The 22,041-nt window shown below is 52.9% G+C and overlaps 3 protein-coding genes across 6 annotated transcripts in view; 2 read left to right on the top strand and 1 right to left on the bottom strand.

The window, feature by feature from the left end:
• Positions 1–1,034: 1,034 nt before the first annotated feature.
• DPH7 (diphthamide biosynthesis 7) lies at positions 1,035–7,339 on the top strand. The gene is made up of 10 exons (XM_066580084.1): positions 1,035–1,100; positions 1,575–1,736; positions 1,819–1,943; positions 2,970–3,057; positions 3,358–3,449; positions 3,524–3,690; positions 3,854–3,926; positions 5,120–5,185; positions 6,094–6,260; positions 6,345–7,339. The coding sequence occupies exons 2-10, from the start codon at positions 1,596–1,598 to the stop codon at positions 6,755–6,757; spliced, it is 1,332 nt and encodes a 443-aa protein (XP_066436181.1). The 5' UTR covers positions 1,035–1,100; positions 1,575–1,595; the 3' UTR covers positions 6,758–7,339.
• Positions 7,340–13,289: 5,950 nt separating this feature from the next.
• Positions 13,290–14,937, bottom strand: MRPL41 (mitochondrial ribosomal protein L41). Its single transcript, XM_066580083.1, has 2 exons — positions 14,795–14,937; positions 13,290–13,756 (listed from the first exon to the last, which is right to left on the bottom strand). Exon 2 carries the CDS (start codon positions 13,745–13,747, stop codon positions 13,340–13,342), a length of 408 nt encoding a protein of 135 aa, XP_066436180.1. The 5' UTR covers positions 13,748–13,756; positions 14,795–14,937; the 3' UTR covers positions 13,290–13,339.
• Positions 14,938–15,001: 64 nt separating this feature from the next.
• The window catches only part of PNPLA7 (patatin like phospholipase domain containing 7), a 170,537-nt gene continuing 163,497 nt past the window's right edge, over positions 15,002–22,041 (top strand). The window contains exon 1 of one of the 4 annotated variants that reach the window (XM_066580080.1): positions 15,002–15,030. Coding sequence is in view for 1 of the 4 variants with exons in the window: in XM_066580077.1 (XP_066436174.1) it covers positions 17,989–17,998 (10 nt within the window). In the remaining 3 variants the exon portion in view is untranslated. Of the gene's footprint in view, positions 15,031–17,762; positions 17,893–17,973; positions 17,999–22,041 lie in introns of those variants that run through there. The other 3 variants (XM_066580078.1, XM_066580079.1, XM_066580077.1) reach the window with 3 other exon arrangements.

Below are 22,041 nucleotides of genomic sequence, written 5' to 3'. Positions count from 1 at the left end.
GATCCGCAGGACATTCGCGTGGAAAAACCTGCAATCCTCGATCTCCACCAAGCAATACAATGAATCTGCGGACACGAGGCCTTAGGCCGCAGTCACACGGGACAGAAATACCGCGGTTTGATCGCAGCTGGTCTGCACGGAAATACTGCGAGATTTCTGCGACAGAAATGCAGCTTCCAAACCCGTTTTTGAAGCGGCTTGGCTGCCTGTATTCCACTGCTGCCATCTGTCCCCGTAAAGAGGCCGCCGCGGAAACGGCGATACAATTGACACGCCGCGGCTTTCAATTCCACACGGCATGTTAATTTTAGCGCGGCTTGGCCGCCACGGTTTCTCCGCGGCGTGTGGACGGGACTTTTGCAAGGTTAGGCCTCAGATGGCCTCCAGGCTTCTTCACGCTGCGATCAGGATGTTGTTGTGAGAAAGTCGCGACAAAAATCGCATCTTTTTTCCCGCAGTTTTTTAAAGCGTCGGCGCCATTTTTTCTCGCACAAACATTCCTGTCGCTGGCGATTTTGCCACGATTTTTCAGCGCGAAAGTCAGTAGGAGTTTCTAATGTTAAAAACGCAGTTTGTGCGCTGCGATAAAACGGAGGCTCCATAGGGAAACATGGGAGAGAAAAAAAAGCAAACGCGGAAAGATCGGACGCCGCAATTTGGTTTCATGCAACATCGCATTATTGAAGCCGTCCTGCGTTGGCGCACTCGCTCAGCTGCGGCTCCTGTGATTCCTCTTCTACAATCGCCCAGTATAGACGCGGCACGCGGTTCGCAGGTTTGTGCGGCGCATTTTGCATTTCATGCGATTTTTTTTCACGCGTATGAAAACCGGACGAGAATCTGCTGCAAACCACACGGTGTTACTGCAAAACCACGTGGTGCGCCGAGAAGCACCGCAGGGCGGTCAGCGGTAAGTAGCCGGTCTCTCAACAGTCGCACGTGCGGCTGATGGGAGCCACATGACCAAAACCAACCAATGGGGAAAGCAGAAACGCTATTACTTGAGACACCTGTCAATCATACCGCGGCGGAGGCGGGACTTCCTGCTAATAACCCGGAAGTGGCCGCTGAGTTCAGCAGGCTGCGCGTGCCGCATGCTGGTGAGTGAGGGGCCGTGACGTCACCACTGTACATTATATACTGGTGTAAGGCGCTCGTGTGATGTCATTGCTGTCTTATAATCTCTGCCTGTTGGCTTTTGTAATGTGATTGTTCTAAACAGTGTGATGTCATTATTTTATGTTTTATACAGTATTATAGTCTCTGTGTATTGGGGAGTGTGATGTCATCAGTATACATGATCTGTAGTAGTATAGCCCCTGAGTGACTTTTTTATAGCTGCTGCATGTCATATGACCTCAGTATTATAATGACTGTCTGGCCCAGTGGTGATGTCATCACTGTACACATAACTTATTAGACCCTATATATGATGTCATCACTGGACATTATATAGCGTCCAAAGAGCCTCCAGTCTGTCGCAGCAATCAGATTTTTCTGGTCGATTGGATGTCAGATTAAAGGAATTGTCCCGTAGTTATTGATCTGGTGTATAATGCCCCTCTTGCCCGCAGGGGTGATGCGGAGGCCTGGCGATGGCGGTTCTCTACAAGACCCAGACATTGCAGGTGATCGACACGGAGTACAGCGCCGACGCGGTGGAGTGGTGCCCGCTAGATGGTTGGGAGTCGGTGCTGGCGTGCGGGACGTACCAGCTGAGGAGGCCGGACAGGGAGGTAGGTGTGACGCAGCGGCCGGCAGCCATGTCGCCTCCGCTGTAGTCTGAGTCTGGGTGTTGTACGCCTCCTCTCTCCACAGCACAGCGACCGCCCTCACCTACGGTTGGGCCGCCTCTACCTCTATCACTATGACCCCCAGCAGCTGTTCTCTCCGATGTCTGAGATTCAGCAGATCGACACAGCCGCCATACTGGACATGAAATGGTGAGGAACCCCAGGCAACAAAGGGTCAACCTGTCACATGATTCAGCCTCCCCTGAAATGGGCGGGCCGTATAGCATCGCCCCGATAAAGGTCTCTGCTGTCGGGTTCCGTTCAGCTGCTCCGTAGTGACTTCTGTTCCAATGAAAGCCGCGCCATCACCAATATGGCCGCCACCGGAATGCCCGCACCTCGCACAAGCTGCTTGTGTAGCGACGTGCCTCGGCCCCTCTAGAGATGCAGTATGTAATTAAAGGGGTTGTACCAAAATCTATAATCGATGGGGGTCCGACCGCTGGGATGCCTTCTGATCCGGAGAGCGGGTGTCCTGATGGTCCCCACTTAAATGTAGCCAAGGTTGCGCACGGAGAGACGGAGGTTCTGCAGCGCCTGTACTCGGTCGTCTCTGGCGCTGTCTCATGCATGCTGCCACCCACCCACCCTGTTGGGGTCTTGTGAGGACCATCAGGAGCCCTGCTCTCTGGATCTGTGTGGGACACATGAAGGATGGGGTCCCCACCTCTTAGCCCCCTCCTCCTGTGGGGAGAAGACAATGTCCGTGGTGGTAAGACACCTTACACCCCACTAGGGCGTGCAGATGTAATGGGGGGGGGGCTCCTCTATGTGGGTAATGCAGCAATTGGGGGAACTTTCTTCTGCAGGACCCTCTGTCTGCATTGCGTGCCCCCCCCCCCCCATAGATCACTGTAATAAAGGTCGTCCCTGTAGGGCAGTGTTCCCCAACTCCAGTCCTCAGGGACCCCCAACAGGTCATGTTTTCATGATTTCCTCAGTGTTGCACAGGTGATGTAATTATTGTCAGTGCCTCAGACATTGCCACAGGTGTTCTTACTATAGGATATCCTGAAAACATGACCTGTTGGTGGTCCCCGAGGACTGGAGTTGGAGACCCCTGCTGTAGGGTATCTGGCCACGGTGTCACTAACCTCTACCTGGGATCCCGCTGTTACTGAGCCAGTAATCCGTTTTTCTGTATGATCCGTGCGCCATTCTGTGTTCACTCCTTAGGTGCCACGTTCCGCTCTCTGAGAGCCCCATTCTAGGTGTCGCCAATGCGAAGGGCACCGTGGAGCTGTACAGCCTGCAAGGCAGCAGGGTAAGTGCCAGTGGGAACATAAGAGTGGAGCGGGTTTAATGCCCATTACTGACCGCCATGAAGAGGCATGTTGCAATCGCTTAGTGGTTAAGTTCTGCGCATTTAGTTATGGCAGCGGCGGGCTCGGACTGTCCGGCAGTCACTGTGCACTCATGTATTGGCTGTCCTTAGTTAGACAGGTTGCATCTGGTCTGACAGCTCGGCTCTGTTGGAGTGACTGAGCTGCAATACAACATGCAACCTGTGGACAAGTGTGGCGCTGTTCTACTTTCGTCTACAGTGACTCTGTTCCTCCAGTAGGAAAGCTCCCGGGTGCAGCCTGCATGCAGCGTGGATTTGGGTGAAGAGTGTCTGGCTCTATCGATCGACTGGTCGACGGGAAGAGGAGAAAGGTGAGAGCCGGAACCAGCGGTCTGCGGATCATCGCCGGAATCATCCTGACGCTTGTCTGCTTCTCTCGCTGCAGAACGTCTCCCATGAAGATGATCTGCAGCGACTCCCTGGGGCGGCTCAGTGTACTGCAGCTGGATGAGTCCACGCCATCCCTGGACATCACGTGTCGGTGGAAGGCGCACGGCTATGAGGCCTGGATCGCCGCCTTCAACTACTGGAACTGTGATGTCATCTACTCGGGTAGCCTTCCTACATCAGACCCTAAACTGAAGTTTTATCAACATTGGCGCAAAGGAAGAGTTGTGCAGTTGCCCATAGCAACGACCGGATGCTGCAACGCTCTTCCTTTGCACCAGTCTTGATCCGATATCCCGGTGTTACTGATGTCTGTCCCCGCTTACAGGAGGAGATGACAGTCTGCTGAAGGGATGGGACACCAGAGCCGCGCCGGACAGCCCTGTGTTCACCAGCAAAAGGCAAGAGCCCTCCAATATGGGGTGGGATAAAATAAAATGTGGGGGGGGGGGGTCTTGTGCAGTGGAGACGAGAGGTTAACGTCATTCCGTGGGTCGGCATCTCTATGCAAGGCCTCATGTCCACGAGGGAAACTATGTTTAGCAAATCCGTGCATTGGGGGGGGGGGGGGGATTTTATATATGAGAGAGGTTATATATATATATATATATATATATATCTCTTTACTCTTGTACATTTGGGGGACTTTAACTTCTGAAATCATTTGATTGCTTCTGCAAAACTGAAGTATTGCAGTGTATTGTATTTTTCATGTTCACAGGCCTTAATATTGTAATGGCTGGGCGGGTTCAGTAGGCTCAGGGCTACTCCAGCAACCATCAGAACCCTGCAGTCACATCATGGGGTCTGATGGTGAGTTGGAGGGCGGCGCACCCCCCCCCCCCCACCGACTGACCACTTAATTGCTATGGGCAGTATTGACTGGGCTTGTAAGCTGACGAGCAGCCTCTATCAGAGCGAGCTGCGATCGTGGCTTCAGCTGGCACCCGTGGGGCATGCAGTGGGTTTGGCTCCTGAGCTTGCTTCATACCCATCCTGCACCCCTGATACGTATATGTCGGAGGGGAATGGATTAACGAGCAGTGGCCGACTATGATGCGGGGGGTCTGTCCTGCGGTCTCCTGATCTGGTGCACTGTTCTCCTACAGTGACCAAACGCCCAGATTGTGCTGATGGCTACATGTTGAGAGTTGTAGTTCTGGACCCGTCTGGGTTTCCCCGCTGAATAATAAAAGCACTTACACACGGGCGAGAAAATTATGCGATACGAGAGGGAATTAAAAGCAGATTTATGAACCCAATGTTCTTCTCATTGCTGACGTTTTCACTGATGTTGCGAGAACAAGAAATCGCAAAGTTATCGTTCTACGATTTCCCCCCCCCCCCCCCCCCCGTTTTCCTCTGGCGCCCCCTTTCATGACAACGCACAAACTTGTATTGCGATGCAATCTTGGCATTAAGAAGTCCTGTGACTTCACAGTAAACACACGATTTTTATCGCGGGTGACCGATGTGAGATTATTTCGCACTGCAGCCTCTACGTTTTTGGGATTGGGGGGGGCTCCCACTGGCGGGACGCACACTCTCCGTACATAAGCGCACGCGCTAATCAGTCTTATTTTCCAATCTGCAGGCATTCAATGGGAGTGTGCAGCATCCAGAGTAACCCTCATCGGGAGCATGTCCTGGCTACTGGGAGGTGAGTGCTCCGTAATCACTGATCGCACGCTGCAGGTTACCTCTGCGTCAGGCCCGATGCTGCGGTTGTCTTCTGTGGGTGATGTTACAGCGCCACCTACTGCTGCACTAGAACTATTACAGCATGCATCAGTGGGATGATTCTGCAGTAATCAGACCAGACCAGATTTGGGCTACAAACAATAACAAGTTGTGCAGCCAAAAAATATTAGCAATTTGTCTGACTTGTGCAACGATTTTAGAGCTATGATTTTTGGTGGCGCGTTTCGCGTGATTTACATGATTTGTGGAAAAAGGCAGTTGGAACTTGCTGACAAAAATGTAACGCTTGGGTTTCTTGTGTCGATCATGGGAGGTCTCATCACGGCCGGCGCACACAGACCGTCATTGGCCTCAGTCAGTGGGCTCACATAGGAGAGTGCAAGAAACTGACTGATATCGCGCTCTCGCCCACCCATACTGACCGCCAAGGTGGGACATGGGAGTCTCGTTCTGGAGATCGGCGGCGGTCTCGGTGGTGACCCACATCGATCAGCAAGTTGTGCCCTATCTTGTGGCGGGACCACTGCTTTATCTGTTATCCATGGGACAACCTGCTGATTGGGGGATCTTACCGCAGGGCCTCCACCGACCGCATGAACTATGGTCCGGTGTGACAGATCGGAGCAGCGGTCGCAGGTGAGTGCTGCTGCTCATCTCATCAGGACCGCCAGCGATGGCCAAGTTCTTCAGTTCGGTCTCGTTGAGATGAATGCAGTAACCCGCATGTCACCGTTGCTCCATTCATTCTTGGACAGCAGATGCCTAGTCTTGGGATCGGTCAGATGGCCACCATTCACCAAGCTATCCATGGAGGGGGGCTAACCTGCTCTTGTGGGACAACCCCTTTAAGCCTGTCTTCTATCCTAGTTACGATGAGAACGTTCTGATGTGGGACCTACGGCAGATGAAGCAACCTACCTCTGAGACACATGTACATGGCGGAGTCTGGAGGCTGAAATGGCACCCCACAGACGGCGCCTTCCTGCTGGCCGCTTGCATGCACAGCGGCGTCCACATCCTGGACTCCACCGCAGGTAAGGCTCAGATTTCGGAGGCTCTGGACTCATTAATGCCACGTTCTTTGAGGTTTCATCCAGCTGCTCTTTGTGTCCCTCTAGATGGCTCCCCCATCGTCTCGTCTTACGTCCTCCACAACTCTTTGGCCTATGGAGCCGATTGGTCCAGAGTTTCCCTTCCAGAAAAGTCAGTGGCTATTGCAGAACCCGCTTCATCACAGGCGGAGGAGCCCGTCGCTAGTGGTGGTGATTCCGCAACTCAGAAGCCGGAGCCGCCCGCACACAACCTGAGGATCTTCTACGAGTCGCCCACCGCCAGCTTCGATGTGGTCCTGGAGGATGACTCTGGCGGATATGTGCCGGAGCCGTGCGGAAGGACTGATGACCGACCCGCTGCTGCGGTCCCCAATTCAGAAAAGTGTAAACAAGCGCAGACTAACTTGGTGGCGACGTGCTCTTTTTATGACCATGTTATACACGTCTGGCGGTGGCAGAGACTGAGCCCTGTGGAGTGACTCTCCTCCCTCCGCCATTACTCATTGGTCATTACAATGGTCTACCTCCAGGGGGCAGTTACTGGATCGTAAAGTTGCAGGAGCGCTATTGGGGTTGTACTTTGAACGTGCCCCTTTATAGGTTGGACAGGGGTTGCTCTGGGGTAAGTTTGAATTCTGGGGGATGTGCAGGAGGCACAGATGGAACTGCAGTTTAAGGGGTTCCAAGCTTAGAAACACATGGCTGTTCTCTTTTAAACATAGCGCCACCCTTCTCCATGGGGTTTATGTGGTATTGCAGCTTCACTCCATTGAAGTGAATGGGTGTTGAGGTGCAATACTAGATACAAACTACAGACAAGGGTGGCGCTGTGCTTGGAAGAAAGCAGCCATCTTTTTACATATCTCCAACTCCTTGCCAGAAATGGTCAAAGGAAAATGTTCTGCCCACGGCTCGCTCTTCTGGCAGCGGCTCTTCACGGATTGGTGGGTTGTGATTTTTGAGGGGGGAAAAAGTTATTGAAGGTAAATATGTTGGTGAGCGGCGCTGCGGCCGATGTGCCGAGTGTGAAAGATGAACAATAAATGTTTTTTTTGCAGCTATTTGTTGGCGTGGCCCTGTAATGTGATTGGCGGTGCAGTGGTGTTAGACCTGCGACATACTAGCGTGGTCTGTGGTGCCCCCTACGGCCTGGACCCTATCTAGTCCAATAATCCATGGGGCCGCACAAACTACAGCGCTCATGTCCACGGGGAAATTAAGAATTAAAATCTGTAGCGTTTTTCCTGCACGTGGATCCGCGCCACATAGGGATGCATTAGACACCCGCAGGTAGTTAAATACCTGCGGATGTCATTTTTTTTCCCTGCAGGCGTGGATCCGCGTGCGGGAAAAAATCCGGACATGCACCATTTTAGTGCAGGTCTCCTGCGGGGATGGCTCCTACAGGCTTCTATGGAAGACGTCCGGATTCGTGGGAGACCTGTACCTGAATTAAACTCACCTGCTCCGGATGCTGCAGGTCTCCCTTTGCAGCCGGATCTTCTTTCTTTGGCCCGGCGGATGCGCGCAGCACACAGCCGGCGGGCTGAGCACATCCACCGGGCCAAAGAAAGAAGATCCAGCCGCGAAGAAGGGAGACCTGCACCGTCCGCAGCAGGTGAGTTTATTCTTATTTAATGCCTCATGTCCGCGGGGCAGGAGGGACCCGCTATGGATTCTCCATGAAGCATCTAGCGGGCCTGATTCTCCCCGTGGACATGAGGCCTAAAGTGCTCTTCGCGCAGATACTGACTGCATGACACACGCATCACGTGTCCTTTTCTTTGTGTCACTGCTAAGACCGAGGACATGCATGTGACTGCGGCCCGTCCGTGAAATGTCTGACCCCCTCAGACGCAACTCTCACTAAAGCCGACCGCACCCGGCGCTCAGACATTCAACCGCTATCAATATGGAGGCTTCATTTCTAACCCCTTGTTAACCCTTTAACGCTCCAGCATGTACATTTATGTCTTGCAGTGTCGGGGTATTTATGAAGGACGACCTCTTTATACATTGCGGGTGGTAGATGTTAATTACAGCTGACACCCGCAGGCAATAACTGCAAGCAGCCATGGGGCTGATCAGCGCTATTAACTCTTTAAATGCCGCTGTGGCATTTAAATCCTTATGCACTTTTTCGGTTACCCTGTCTAAGAAAAAAAAATGCAATAAAAAGCAATCAAAAAGTCGTATGTATTCCAGCATGGTGCCAACGTAAACTACAGGATGCGCACAAAAAATGAGCTCTCGCGTAACTATGTCAACAGAACAATAAAGTTATTGTTCGCAGACGCTGGCGGCAGGAAATGAAAAAAACAGACGTCTGAAAAAATTGTACAGCAAAAAAAACTATACAAGTTTGGTATCGTAGTAATCAGTGACCCGCAGAGTAAAGGGATCAGGTCATTTCTGTTGCAGTGTGTGCGCCCTAGGAACAAGACGCACAGAGCGATGGCGGAATTTTTTTTCTTCTTCTTTGTTTTACTCTACTTAGGCCGCCTGCACACGAGCGGGTCGGATCCGGCAGCGAGAATTCTCGCCGCGGGACCCGATCTGAACGCCTGCAGGGACGAGCGCGTACTCACCCGCGCCTGGTGGCCCCGGCTCTTTCATGTGCCGGCTGCCGCGCAGCCGGCGCATGCGCAGACCGGAGTCGGCGGCCGGGTGAGTGCGTGCCCCGCACAAAAATAGGACATGTCGCGGTTTGTTTGCCGCGTGAGATTTCTCGCGGCCAAACCACAACGTCTGCATAGGAGTGCGTATTGTAATGCACTCCTATGCAAACTTTCAGTGGCGGAAATCCCGCGGCGGGATTTCCACCCGTGTGCAGGCGGCCTTAGAATTTTACAGTTTTTTCAGTACATTATACGGCACCGTTTTAAAAAATACAACTCGTCCCACAAAAACCAACAAGCCGCCTGGCAGCGGCGGATAAATAAAGGAGTTACGATTTATTTATTTTGAAAGGAGGGAGAAAAAAACCTTGCGCCGCCCTCGCTTTTACATTATTTTCTTACTGAAAGGTGTTTTACTTTTCTCCATGTCACAATCGTTGCGATGCATTTTACTTGCGAAACGCACCGCTGGCTGGAGGCTCTATGCACAGGGATGTATATTGATTGGGTTTTCACACCCGGCCGATATACGCTGCCCCTCTCTGCAAGGGGCGCTCGTGCGCTGAGTTCCACCCCACCCATCCCCTTGCAAACAGTGACAGAGAGCGGGAGATGAGCGCACTAGGGGCAGCGTATATCGGCTGGGCGTGAGAACCCCAGGAGCGTCTGCAGGAGCAGTATGTTTTGGGAGAACGCATCACTTTCGTAACGCAGCTCTGGTGGATTTTCTTGTGTGTAAAAATTGCCCATTCCCTGTGGGAGCGAAAAAAATTGCACCGTCCTCCGCTAAGACTCGGCCATCGGTGCAAGCGCAATTTAAGAAAAAAAAAAATCTAAAATAATAAAAATAAATAAAAGGTCCAATAGGTAAGAAGGGGTGACGGCGCCAGAAATGGGACATGCTGCAATTTACTTTTGCATCGCTGCATCTTAAAAGTGTGGAGAGAGGAAAAACCGGCATGTAAATCCCCGCAGCGACCACCAGGGGTTCTTCTCCCGCGCATCTCACAACGCACAGAAATTGTGGGGGACTCGCCCGTGTAAACGCACTTTCAGGCCGCATTCACATGGGGGGGGGGGGGGGGTTTGAATCGCATGAGCTTTGCGTATTGCGAGATGCATAAAGCCCGCGAGAAGAGAACAGGTGATGGACGTGGGTGATTTTTCTCTCACATTAGCTCCGCCCCTGCCCCGCCCCCTCCCATTGCAAACCGCTGGAAGGGGAGGAGAGAAGCAGAGAGACGGTGAGGGACGACTGCTCCAATGGAAGCGTATATCGGCCGGCTGATATCCGCTCAGGTAAATAAGCCCTTAGGATGTTTCACATGGAGCTGAAATCCTGCAGCATTCCTGCATCAAAAACAGAGTCAAAAGCTGCACCTGTGCTGATTGTGGCCTCTCACTGCGGCGCACGGAGCGGCCCCCGCATCACCTGACTGGCGGCGCAGCGCTTTGTCGCGGTTGCTGGCTGAGCGATGTAAGAGGGGCTGCTGATTGTGAGGCGAGAGGCGCGACCGGCCAAAATCAGCTCATTTCTAGTTAAAAGCTGCACCAATGGATTTAGACTTTTTTTTTTTTTTTAAATTTACAAATGTAGCGAATTTGGCCTCAGAATTTCCGTCTCCCCCCCCCCCCCCCCCCCCGTGGACGCCCCCTCAGAGCAGAATGATCCCACCACGAGCCCCACGTCCCGCTGCAGAGGTCGATGCGGCCTGCAGGATGACGAACGCCATTTCAGTTCCACATCCAAACTCCCACAAAGATGGCAGGATGCAGAATTATTCCGTACGTCTGGAAGCACCAGAAGGCGAAAACGAGGTGCAAAATATGAGGTGCAGAAGTGCCGCTGTGCAGACCGCCAGAATGAACCCAAACGGGTCGTCCAACACTGCAGCCCCACGGGCCGCCCAGGCTTTGTTTAGGAAGTTGTACCAGCTGACCACCGCAGCCAATCAGGTGCCGTTCTCCTGGCATCATGGCTCCCAGTGATGTCAGAAGTATTACTACCACTGATTAGTTGTAGTGGTCAGGTGGTATCTGTCCACAACAAAAAGCGCAAGGTCCGGCGGGCTAGAAGACAGGTAAGTACCCATACCTCTGTTATTTCAGCACATCTATATATATAAAATTGAATGTATGTCTGCGTGCGTGTCTGGTTGTCCTCTATGCGCTACTACACCATTCATCCGATCGCCATGACACTTTGGGAAGTTGTTGAGTACACTCCTGGGAAGATTATAGGCATAGTACACCTATCCTATGATAAATGGCGCGCATGCGAGCGTCGTCGACAGTTACGCCCCCCCCCCCCCCACGTAGATCGTTCGATTTCCATCACTGCCACTAATTCTCTCACTTCCCGATATTGTAGAAACATGAAATTTGGCACGAGCATTGATTATGTCATAAATAGGAAAAGCTAATGGGTCCCAACTCCATTATTCAATTCTAAGCGCCAAAGAATTAGCGTCCAAATTTTACGTACGGAATCTAATTCTCTCGCTTCCTGATGTCATCTATATATATAAAAAGGAATGTATGTCTGTCTGTTTGTCCTTTATGCATTACTACACCATTCATTCAATCGCCATGAAACTTTGGGAAGTTGCTGAGTACACTCCTGGGAAGGTTACTGGCATAGTACATCTATCCTACGATAGGTGGCGCACGTGCGAGCATCATCGACAGTTATGCCCCCCAGACAAAGATCGTTTGATTTCCATCTCAAGCACAAAAGCAAAAGGCATTACGAGCAACGGGAGGCGTGTTCAACTACAACATGATGCATCCACCGAACGTATCACAAGACAATTGCTGGATACTGAGAATGCTGAGGTAACATGAAAGCTGTGCTGTGATTGGTTGTTATATATTATACTGCTGAGGTAACATGAAAGCTGCGCTGTGATTGGTTGTTATTTCTCTTACTGCTGAGGTAACATGAAAGCTGCGCTGTGATTGGTTGTTATATATTATACCGCTGAGGTAACATGAAAGCTGCGTTGTGATTGGTTGTTATATATTATACTGCTGAGGTAACATGAAAGCTGTGCTGTGATTGGTTGTTATATATTATACTGCTGAGGTAACATGAAAGCTGTGCTGTGATTGGTTGTTATATATTATACTGCTGAGGTAACATGAAAGTTGCGCTGTGATTGGTTGTTATATATTATACCGCTGAGGTAACATGAAAGCTGTGCTGTGATTGGTTGTTATATATTATACTGAGGTAACATGAAAGCTGTGTTGTGATTGGTTGCTATATATTATACCGCTGAGGTAACTTGAAAGCTGCTATCTAGATATATAAAAACAAATGTATGTATGTATGTCTGTCTGTCTTCGCAGCAACGCGCGACGGGTACGCCAGTTAGAAGATATACTTAAAAAGAAAGCATCCGGCGCCCGGACGACCGCATTAACCCGTTAGGGACTGGACTATTTTGTACTTTCAGGACCAAGCTATTTTTATTGCTGCATTGCCAGAGCCAGGCTCATTGACAAAGCAATGTAAGGGCTCTTCATTTATTTATATGGAGGGGGTCCGGGTTATATATTTCACTGGCATCACTTGGTGGTACATATAATGAGTTGTAGAATCTAATGGGCTGAGTTACAGATCAGATATGGTGGCCTCTGCCGGCTGCCATGGGAGCCCACTCGGTACCCTGCAGTAGTCTGGGAGACTGATAGGTGACAAAAGACACCACCCTCTCATCTGCTTGCATGTGGCAGCTGCTATTGATTGTGGCGTGTAAGGGGTTAAACGGCCAGGATCTGTAGTTTTTCCTACATGGTGGTTAGAGCAGGAGCCCCGCTGGCAGTAGTCCACTGAGCCACCACCTTACCAAGATGTATGTGCAGGTTTACAGCCCATTAGGGAGGTCAGTAAAAAAAAAAAAAGGCATCGACCGTCACGAAAACCGGTTTCACGCAGCCCAGATTCTTGCGTGAAATTTGTGCGTAGCGAGACACACGAATATGACGCCATTCTTTTGAATAGCGTCCTACATCTCAGCGATCTTTCCCTGCATTGCATCGTGATTCAGGAAAAAAACTACAGCAAGTCCTCGCATTGCATCGCCCATTGTTATCGCCGGGGCTGGCGGCAGCATGGCGCCCCGTATTAGGTGCACGCAAGTAGATGTTATCCTATTGAAAACAATGGGAGAAACAACGCGATTGCTACTTCCCGGGAAGCGAAGCGAGACATTTGTTATACAAAATCACCTCCCATCTGCGGGGACGTTGCACATTGGCGAGCGCGATATTGAGACGCGTTTCACGGCCTGATATCGCACTCGCCATGTGAGATTAGCCTACGGGGTTAATCAGATGATTGTACTAATAATTGAGGCGCAGACCCTACATAAAGGAAGCACAGGCAGCGTTTGGCGTATTCCATATAATTACAGAAGGTGGGATTGGCGCTCCCCCCGGCTACTGCACGTAGTTCCTGGGATACAGCTTGAACAATTTGCCTTCTTGCGTCGGTTCAAATCCGTACTTTTGCAGGTTGTTGGGATCAAAGCTGCCGTCCTCGATGTCCTTCTCTACGGCCGCCGCCGCCGTCTCCATGAACAGTTTCTTGGCGGTCATCTGTTCCTCGGTGCCCTCCGGCGCCCTGCAGGAGACGTACGGCCGCAGCTTGAAGCCACTCAGATCCGGGACCACAAACTCCGGCACCATCTCCTTCACCTTCACAAACTTCCTGAAGCGGGTCAAGTAGCCGACTCTCTTGGCTCCTCTTCCTTTGTTGAAGCCCCGGGGCCCCATCTTGCCGGTGATTTCGACCATCCGGTTGGAACCTCGAACGAAGCCGCAAACGAGATTCTGAAGCAGCCCCATGATGGCGAACTGCGAGAGAGAAAGACCTAGTGTGAGTCACAAATATCTACAGCAGATACACAATGTGGCGCTTACTCCTCTCCCCAGCAGAGACGGCCGGCGGCGGACGCGAGTCTAACGATTTCAGTAAAATTCATTCTGCATTGTTGGAACCCGCCGGCAGCAGCGTCACGGATTCCGGATTACTGGAAGCTTAGGACTCAGGTTACAAAGTAAAGAAACAAACTAACGGAAACTTTGCATCTTTGTACCCGCTGTCCACTACATACACACAAGAAGCGCGCAAACACGTGATGGGGCGGGCACAACGCCAGGGAGGCCATGTCAGGCCGTGCGAATAACTGCAACGGGCACAGCAGCCCGCGGGCGGCAGAATTGTGATGGAGGCAGGAGACAGTTTTGTGGCCCCCAGAGTGATATTTGTGGGGACGCCACTGATGCGACATATGAAAGCGCTCAGCAACGCGCTGCGGAGGTAAACTGGAGGCTCTAAAATAGATTTAAAGGGATCATCCGTGGCCCTAAAATAGGCCCTAAAATAGTAATGGAATCCTCAGCTATCCCCACGGCTCCCCGTCCAGCGCAGCAGCCTGATGCCCACCGCACGGACCCCGGAAGAAGCGGCGGGCGGCCCCGCGCCGTACATTGTGCACAGCATCGCTCAGCCACATCCTCCGTAGTTCTTCTATGGCTGCTGAGCGGGCTCAGGTGCGATATAGCGCCCGGCGCTGCGAACTGGTTCCATCAGCAGCGGCGCAGGGCAGAGCAGTAGTCAGATTTTAGCCGAGGCAGTTTGACCTTTTTTTTCTTTTAAATCACAATAAATCTTTTAAAATAACAAACATGTAATAATCCCAAATTGCAGCCTGACCAATAGAAACGGGGGTCATTGGGGGAATGAGATTAGGGGCAGTTATTAATCACTGCATTAGTACTTGTGGGGTGCAAATTGGAAACATTATATAGTAAGTTGTAAAAACCCCGGGGCCCCCTTATATGATGATTTTCGGGTGACCCTGAAAGGAGCACTAAGGGTTAACTTCTCACCTTCAGGCAGCGCGGCGCGAGCGGCCGAGGAGGAAGTCAGCGTCGTGATCCTGCCGAAAATCAGTCCGTGCGCTTCAAGCCTCGTTCTGAACTCGCCCTCCCTCCAATGCTAGCAGAGAAGTAGTTATTGACGCAAGCTGATTGGCCACTTCTGGACTGCCTATGTGAGGCGCCGAAGCGGCGCATGCGCGATCCAGGTTGGGATCGGTTGACGTAGAAGGCGGGAAAGAGATGAGGTAATTGCGCCTATGGCGAGCAGAAGGGTTTGTGAGGTAAAAGATGAAGACAACAGCATCAGATTAACGATGAAAAGTATGAAATGAAGTGACAGATGAGGGGAGACGAGCCTGACAGACGGCCATTATTATAGGAAGAGCAGCAGTAAATAGTGACAGCTGTCAGGTGTTTCTGGTGTATCTGCCTCAGGGCAGCCGGCTGACAACTACTATGGCTTCTGTTACAGCGTCTGCAGCGGTTGTCACCCGGAGGTCTGCACGGCAAGTTACGTACGGTGAGGCCCCCGCAAGGCCGGTGTCACACGAGTATTACAACCACATTCCTGCGTCTAGAATACAGACGTGTCCCGGTCCGCAGTGTCCTGGGGACGACGGCGAGGTGGCCCGACCAACAACATCCTAGTGACGACGGCAAGGTGGTTGAACGGCAGGGTCCTGGGGACGACGGCCGGGCGCCCTCGACCCGTAGGGTCCTGTTGACGACGGCCGGGTGCCCCCGACCCGCAGGGTCCTGGGGGCGACGGCCGGGTGTCCCGGTCCGAAGGGTCCTGGGGACGACGGCGAGGTGGCCCGACCAACAATATCCTAGTGACGACGGCAAGGTGGTCGAACGGCAGGGTCCTGGGGACGACGGCCGGGCGCCCTCGACCCGCAGGGTCCTGTAGACGACGGCCGGGTGCCCCCGACCCGCAGGGTCCTGGGGGCGACGGCCGGGTGCCCTCGACCCGCAGGGTCCGGGGGGCGACGGCCGGGTGCCCTCGACCCGCAGGGTCCTGGGGGCGATGGCCGGGTGCCCTCGACCCGTAGGGTCCTGTTGACGACGGCCGGGTGCCCCCGACCCGCAGGGTCCTGTTGACGACGGCCGGGTGCCCCCGACCCGCAGGGTCCTGGGGGCGACGGCCGGGTGCCCTCGACCCGCAGGGTCCTGGGGACGACGGCCGGGTGTCCCGGTCCGAAGGGTCCTGGGGACGACGGCGAGGTGGCCCGACCAACAATATCCTAGTGACGATGGCAAGGTGGTCGAACGGCAGGGTCCTGGGGACGACGGCCGGGCGCCCTCGACCCGTAGGGTCCTGTTGACGACGGCCGGGTGCCCCCGACCCGCAGGGTCCTGGGGGCGACGGCCGGGTGCCCTCGACCCGCAGGGTCCGGGGGGCGACGGCCGGGTGCCCTCGACCCGCAGGGTCCTGGGGACGACGGCCAGGTGTCCCGGTCCGAAGGGTCCTGGGGACGACGGCGAGGTGGCCCGACCAACAATATCCTAGTGACGACGGCAAGGTGATTGAACGGCAGGGTCCTGGGGACGACGGCCGGGCGCCCTCGACCGGCAGGGTCCTGGGGACGACGGCGAGGTGTCCCAACCCACGGCACCCTAGACACTTACTAATATATCCATTAGGGGGCTGACCACACTGCCATATTTTGCCTCCGCTTTAGGTACGGAATTCCGGGTGCCTGCTGGCCTGACCGCTGTCCAGCATCATGTGACTGTGTGACGCGCACTCCGGTACTCTGTACATAATACGGACGGAGGCAAAGTATGGCGGTGTGTTTAACCCCTAGCTGACCAATGGTTGCCCATGTTGATTGTCACAGCTGGGGGTTTGTTACACTTGTATGGAGTCATGCAGCAGCAGTGTAAGGCCACGTTCACACGGAGCAGCGGCGCAAGGCCACGTGTCAGCAGGCTCAGCCAATCACAGCCAGCGCTGGATACACCGATCAGCCATTTATTGAAATCAATGGGTTCTATTCGCTGAGTATTGTGTGTGGCTGCCGAAGGCTGCCCAGACACTGGCGGGCGTGATGTTCTGCTTGCCAACACGCATGTTACATGTGGATGCCAGGCGATTCATTTACACACGCCTTAGATCACTGCTTAGACGCCGCGGTCCTCCGGCTCGTGTTTTCCGCGCCTCAGAGGATTGTGTTTCCATAGTTTTACATCGCATCGAGCTCTAAAGGTCCAAGAGAGCGGCCCCGGGCGCCTCACACTCGCGGTATCGCTGCGTGTCATTAACGTGACTGTCAGTAGCGCCAACGTGCGCTTTTACTGCAACTTTATTTTAACATTAGAAAGTCCGATTGACATTTTTGCATTAAAAAAACGCAGTGATATCGCGACTCAAGCGTGACGGCGCCCTAAAAGTAGGACCGGCGGCGACCTCTGACCTCACAGCGCTGGGAGGGAAAAAACATTCATGTCAATAATACCATTCAAAAGAATGGCCTTTTTCGATCTGCCCGCGTTTCGTGCGTCGCTGCAGGTAGCTTCACACTGGCGGTTGTCATAGCGCACGAGAAAATCACGGCAACAGTGCAGTTTTGTCCTCGCGATGTCCAGGCGGCCGCGCTGCTTCTGCTCATTGCTGCCGCTGGTGAAAGACAACAGGAGCTCCTAATGTTAAAAACGCATCATACGAAAATCTCAGGTTGTTGCGTCGCGATAAAGGAGACTCCGTGGGGAGACACGGGCGATAAAAAGGAGCAGAATGCAGAAAGAAGGTAGGGCAGGCGACACGGCAGGTGTGAGGGGCAGCATGGAAGCTCGGGCTGCAGAGGTGTGCGGCTTCACTGTATCCCTGCAGGAAGGAGGCTTCAGGTGCAAGATCTACCTGTAATCCCAGAGTTTCCGCCCCCTCCTGGTAAGCCCCGCCTCCCGGTGACCTCATCCTACAGGGGCTGCATCGCTGTACACGTGGGGGGCGGTGCCGGAAGTGCCAGAGATGGGAGCTGCGCTGTGATTGGTCAGCGCTCTGTTGCCCTTCAGCCACTGCACGGCGGGGGGCGCTCCAGTCATGTGACGAGTTTGTCAGGTGGGGAGAGAAGAGGCCGGACTGACTGGTGTTTACAGGGCGGCCGGTAAGTGGCTGGGAGAGGGTTAACTGGGCGCAGAACGCTAATCTAACCCTGCACGCTGCGGAGCGACGGCGCTACCCACGGGCGCAGCTGCAGCAGATGCCAGAATGTGAGTGACGGGTCGTGTCTGGTAATAACGGCGCCGGCAGCCCGAGAGTTACCGGTCTGGGGCTGTAGATGCGGTGATGACAGAGGGGCCTGCGGAGGGAGATCACCGCCAGCAACCAATCAGAGCGCAGCGCTCACTTCACAAGAGCCGCACAGGGAGTGAAAGCAGAGCTGTGATTGGTTGTTACAGGCAACCTCACTGCGTGCCATATAGTGTCTGTATGCGACCCCTGCTGTATATCATCCCTGCATACACTGTTTGGGACCCCCGCTGTATATCCTCCCTGTACACACAGTGTGGGACCCCCGCTGTATATCCTCCCAGTATACACTGTGTGGGACCCCCGCTGTATACTGTATATCCTCCCTGTATATACAGTGTGGGACCCCCGCTGTATACTGTATATCCTCCCTGTATATACAGTGTGGGACCCCTGCTGTATACTGTAGATTCTCCCTGTGTATACTGTGTGGGACCCCCGCTGTATACTGTAGATCCTCCCTGTGTATACTGTGTGGGACCCCCTCTGTATACTGTAGATCCTCCCTGTGTATACTGTGTGGGACCCCCGCTGTATACTGTAGATCCTCCCTGTGTATACTGTGTGGGACCCCCGCTGTATACTGTAGATCCTCCCTGTATACACTGTGTGGGACCCCCGCTGTATACTGTAGATCCTCCCTGTGTATACTGTGTGGGACCCCCGCTGTATACTGTAGATCCTCCCTGTGTATACTGTGTGGGACCCCCGCTGTATATCCTCCCTGTATACACTGTGTGGGACCCCCGCTGTATACTGTAGATCCTCCCTGTGTATACTGTGTGGGACCCCCGCTGTATACTGTAGATCCTCCCTGTGTATACTGTGTGGGACCCCCGCTGTATACTGTAGATCCTCCCTGTGTATACTGTGTGGGACCCCCGCTGTATACTGTAGATCCTCCCTGTATATACTGTGTGGAAACCCCGCTGGATACTGTAGATCCTCCCTGTATATACTGTGTGGGAACCCCGCTGGATACTGTAGATCCTCCCTGTATACACTGTGTGGGACCTCCGCTGAATACTGTATATCCTCCCTTGTATACACTGTGTGGGACCCCTGCTGGATACTGTATATCCTACCTGTATATACAGTGTGGGACCCCCGCTGGATACTGTATATCCTACCTGTATATACAGTGTGGGACCCCCGCTGGATACTGTAGATCCTCCCTGTATACACTGTGTGGGACCCCCGCTGGATACTGTAGATCCTCCCTGTATACACTGTGTGGGACCCACCGCTGGATACTGTAGATCCTCCCTGTATACACTGTGTGGGACCCCTGCTGGATACTGTAGATCCTCCCTTGTATCTACAGTGTGGGACCCCCGCTGTATACTGTATATCCTCCCTTGTATATACAGTGTGGGACCCCCGCTGTATACTGTATATCCTACCTGTATATACAGTGTGGGACCCCCGCTGGATACTGTATATCCTCCCTGTACACAGTGTGGGACCCCCGCTGTATACTGTATATTCTCCCTGTATATACTGTGTGGGTCCTCTGCTGTATACTGTATATCCTCCCTGTATATACAGTGTGGGACCCCCGCTGTATACTGTATATCCTCCCTGTATATACTGTGTGGGACCTCTGCTGTATACTGTATATCCTCCCTGTATATACAGTGTGGGACCCCCGCTGTATACTGTATATCCTCCCTGTATATACAGTGTGGGACCCCCGCTGTATACTGTATATCCTCCCTGTATATACAGTGTGGGACCCCCGCTGTATACTGTATATCCTCCCTGTATATACAGTGTGGGACCCCCGCTGTATACTGTATATCCTCCCTGTATATACAGTGTGGGACCCCCGCTGTATACTGTATATCCTCCCTGTATATACAGTGTGGGACCCCCGCTGTATACTGTATATCCTCCCTGTATATACAGTGTGGGACCCCCGCTGTATACTGTATATCCTCCCTGTATATACAGTGTGGGACCCCCGCTGTATACTGTATATCCTCCCTGTATATACAGTGTGGGACCCCCGCTGTATATCCTCCCTGTATACACTGTGTGGGACCCCCCTGTAGACTGTAGATCCTCCCTTGTATAAACAGTGTGGGACCCCCGCTGTATACTGTAGATCCTCCCTTGTGTGTACTGTGTGGACCCCCGCTGTATACTGTAGATCCTCCCTTGTATAAACAGTGTGGGACCCCCGCTGTATACTGTAGATCCTCCCTTGTGTGTACTGTGTGGACCCCCGCTGTATACTGTAGATCCTCCCTTGTATAAACAGTGTGGGACCCCCGCTGTATACTGTAGATCCTCCCTGTGTATAAACAGTGTGGGACCCCCGCTGTATACTGTGTGGGACCCCCGCTGTATACTGTAGGTCCTCCCTGTATACACTGTGTGGGACCCCCGCTGTATACTGTAGATCCTCCCTGTGTATACTGTGTGGGACCCCCGCTGGATACTGTAGATCCTCCCTGTATACACTGTGTGGGACCCCCGCTGTATACTGTAGATCCTCCCTGTGTATACTGTGTGGGACCCCCGCTGGATACTGTAGATCCTCCCTGTATACACTGTGTGGGACCCCCGCTGGATACTGTAGATCCTCCCTTTATATACTGTGGGACCCCCGCTGGATACTGTATATACTTAGTGGGACCCCCGCTGCATACTGTAGATCCTCACTGTATACACTGTGTGGGACCCCCGCTGCATACTGTAGATCCTCACTGTATACACTGTGTGGGACCCCCGCTGGATACTGTAGATCCTCCCTTGTATATACAGTGTGGGACCCCCGCTGTATACTGTATATCCTCCCTGTACACACTGTGTGGGACCTCCGCTGTATACTGTATATCCTCCCTGTATACACTGTGTGGGACCTCCGCTGGATACTGTATATCCTCCCTTGTATATACAGTGTGGGACCCCCGCTGTATACTGTATATCCTCCCTGTACACACTGTGTGGGACCCCCGCTGTATACTGTATATCCTCCCTGTATACACTGTGTGGGACCCTTGCTGTATATGCTGTGTGGGACCCCTGCTGTATATCCTCCCTGTATACACTGTGTGGGACCCCCGCTGGATATCCTCCCTGTATACACTGTGTGGCCCCCCGCTGGATATCCTCCCTGTATACACTGTATGGGACCCCCGCTGGATATCCTCCCTGTATACACTGTGTGGCCCCCCACTGTATATCCTCCCTGTATACACTGTGTGGGACCCGTGCTGTATACTGTATATCCTTTCTGTTTATACTGTGTGGGACCCCCCTGTATACTGTAGATCCTCCCTGTATACACTGTGTGGGACCCCCGCTGGATACTGTATATCCTCCCTGTATACACTGTGTGGGACCCCCGCTATATACTGTATATCCTCCCTGTATACACTGTGTGGGCTCCTGCTGTATACTGTATATCCTCCCTGTATATACTGTGTGGGACCCCCGCCATATACTGTATATCCTCTCTGTATATACTGTGTGGGACCCCTGCTGTATACTGTATATCCTCCCTGTATGTGCTCCGTGCGACCCCTGCTGTATATCCTCCCTGTATACACTGTGTGGGACCCCCGCTGGATATCCTCCCTGTATACACTGTGTGGGACCCCCGCTGGATATCCTCCCTGTATAAACAGTGTGGGACCCCGGCTGTAGACTGTATATCCTCCCTGTATACACTGTGTGGGACCCCCGCTGTATACTGTATATCCCCCTGTATTCACTTGTGGGACCCCCGCTGTATACTGTATATCCTCCCTGTATACACTGTGTGGGAACCCCACCGTATACTATATATCCTCCCTGTATACACTGTGTGGGACCCCCGCTGGATATCCTCCCTGTATAAACAATGTGGGACCCCCGCTGTATACTGTATATATCCCCCTGTATTCACTGTGTGGGATGCCTGCTGTATACTGTATATCCCCCTGTATTCACTGTGTCGGACCCCCGCTGTATATACTCTGTGGTACCGCCTGTGTTCACGGTGTTTACAGTTAGT

Source organism: Eleutherodactylus coqui, chromosome 10 (genome assembly GCF_035609145.1).
Source record: "Eleutherodactylus coqui strain aEleCoq1 chromosome 10, aEleCoq1.hap1, whole genome shotgun sequence".
In the NCBI taxonomy this organism is placed as follows: Eukaryota; Metazoa; Chordata; class Amphibia; order Anura; family Eleutherodactylidae; genus Eleutherodactylus; species Eleutherodactylus coqui.
The sequence above is the reverse complement of the archived record's forward strand: the minus strand, read 5'-3'. Positions and strand labels throughout refer to the sequence as shown.